The sequence below is a fragment of the Mus caroli genome, chromosome 2 (genome assembly GCF_900094665.2).
Source record: "Mus caroli chromosome 2, CAROLI_EIJ_v1.1, whole genome shotgun sequence".
Taxonomy (NCBI): Eukaryota; Metazoa; Chordata; class Mammalia; order Rodentia; family Muridae; genus Mus; species Mus caroli.
Genome location: NC_034571.1, coordinates 167,760,830 through 167,762,654, shown reverse-complemented (window position 1 = coordinate 167,762,654; position 1,825 = coordinate 167,760,830). Strand labels below are relative to the sequence as shown.

General features: G+C 52.2%; 1 protein-coding gene across 5 annotated transcripts in view; it reads right to left on the bottom strand.

The window, feature by feature from the left end:
• Phactr3 (phosphatase and actin regulator 3) overlaps positions 1–1,825 on the bottom strand; it is a 222,372-nt gene that overhangs the window by 78,077 nt on the left and 142,470 nt on the right. For all 5 annotated transcript variants that reach the window (XM_021152545.2, XM_029474384.1, XM_021152538.1 and 2 more), the window contains exon 3: positions 12–89. In XM_021152545.2, the coding sequence (XP_021008204.1) occupies positions 12–89 (78 nt within the window). The remainder of the gene's footprint in view (positions 1–11; positions 90–1,825) is intronic.

Genomic DNA, 1,825 nt, shown 5'->3' with positions numbered 1-1,825 from the left:
GACCCCCTTACCTTGCTCCATCATCTCCAGCAGTCCCTGCTTGATGAGTTCCTCCCGGCCTTGCCTGCCAGCCATCTTCTTCTCCAGCGCTGCAGGGCACAGAAGCATCTAATTAAGTCACAGCCCAAAGCACTGCAGGCCCACCACACCACCGCCATGTGTGCTTGGGTGAACAGGAAGAGACAGGGAGACAGCAGATGTCTGAAGCTGGGGACCTGTCCACTGCCAGAGCCTGGGGTGCGGCAATTTCGAGTTTATTGCCTAAGCCATCTGCTAAGCGATAGCCTAAACTCCAGCCAAAGGAAAGCCAGTTCAGGGCCCTGTTTGAGAGATCACTTCTGCAATGGACTTTCATGATACCTTCCTTGACTCTGGATCCTAGATAATAGTCACATCTACCCCTCTGTGACAGATGAGGAAGAGCCCTCACTGCACCCCAGAGCTCAGGGTACACTTCTGTTGCTAGTACAAGCACTTTTCACCAACTGTCCATCAGCACATCTCTCCTGAGAAAACATCTTCCAGCCAGCACAGAATACCAGCACTCAGAGGATCCACCCCCAGAGGCATTCTGGCTAACACTCTTCTGACCACCCCTGGGGCGTTTCCAGAAGGTATGCTAGGACATAGGACATGCCTGTCCTGCCTCAGGTCCAACCCAGAGCCAGAGGGACAGGGAGAGGAACCACACCTTGCAATTCTTTCCTTTCTTATTCTGACATTACCCTCCTTGTGGCCTCCCACCCCAAGGCCAAATCCACCAGCAATGGAGACTCACCTACCTTCTCCTCCAGACTCTACCTCCCAGCCAGGGTCTCATACATACATACACACACACACACACACACACACACACACACACACACACACCTTTCATTTGCCCACAGATGAACCTTAAATAGTTGCTTAGATCTTGATACTCTCTTTGAGAGTCCAGCGTAGAGCCTGCTGGTTAGTGGGGTCCCAAAGCCACTGGCTATGTGAAACACTCTGACAGGTGGTTAAGAACACGGCTGGCCCACCTGCCAGAGCTTGGAGTGCCCACTAGGGCTGACAGTGCAAATGGTATGTTCTAAAGTGTTTACTGAGCATGGATGTCAAGCCCTGTTCTGAGTTCCATGCTGGGAGTACCTGGAGGAAAACCCAATCTGTGCCCGTCCTCATAGAGGCTGGGATGACAAGGCCTTCCACACTTTAAAGCTGATCTCACATTGACTGAGCACCTACTGTGCACACTGTGTANTGGCAGAGCTTTGAGCAGGACAGGTCTGGTCTCTACTTGTGACCAGCAGTCCTGGGTGGCAGAGAGGACAAATGTGTCGCATAGAAGTGTGGAACAGAACCAGGGAAGGGAGTCTATTGGAGTCACCTGCATGAAAGACAGACAGGGATACAGGATGCTTCAGGAACAAGACACTTTCAGCTGAGTTCCGTCTGTAGCCTCAACTTCCAAACCAATTTCCAAGTTATCACTGGTGTGGAGGAGGGGACAATGAGGGTGGATTGGAGGACAGGCTGAGGGGGGTGGACAAGCTGAGGGGTGGGGAGGACAGTCTTATGGAGAGAGGAGGAGAGAGGGTCGGAGGCACTCAGGTTAATCCTCCTTTGATCATCTCTGGGGTTTTCCTACTGNGCAGGCTAGAACTCAGAACATGACCTGCTCAGCCTCAGGTCTGACTGATGACCCAGAGTCAGAACTTTGCCCTTTAAAGCTTACAGGTCTCTGCCTCATCTCATCTTAATGTCAGGACTGGACATGTTAAAATCTACAGCATCAAAAAGGAGGGAGAGGCAGGCTGACAGGGAGGGGATGCAGGCTGAGGGG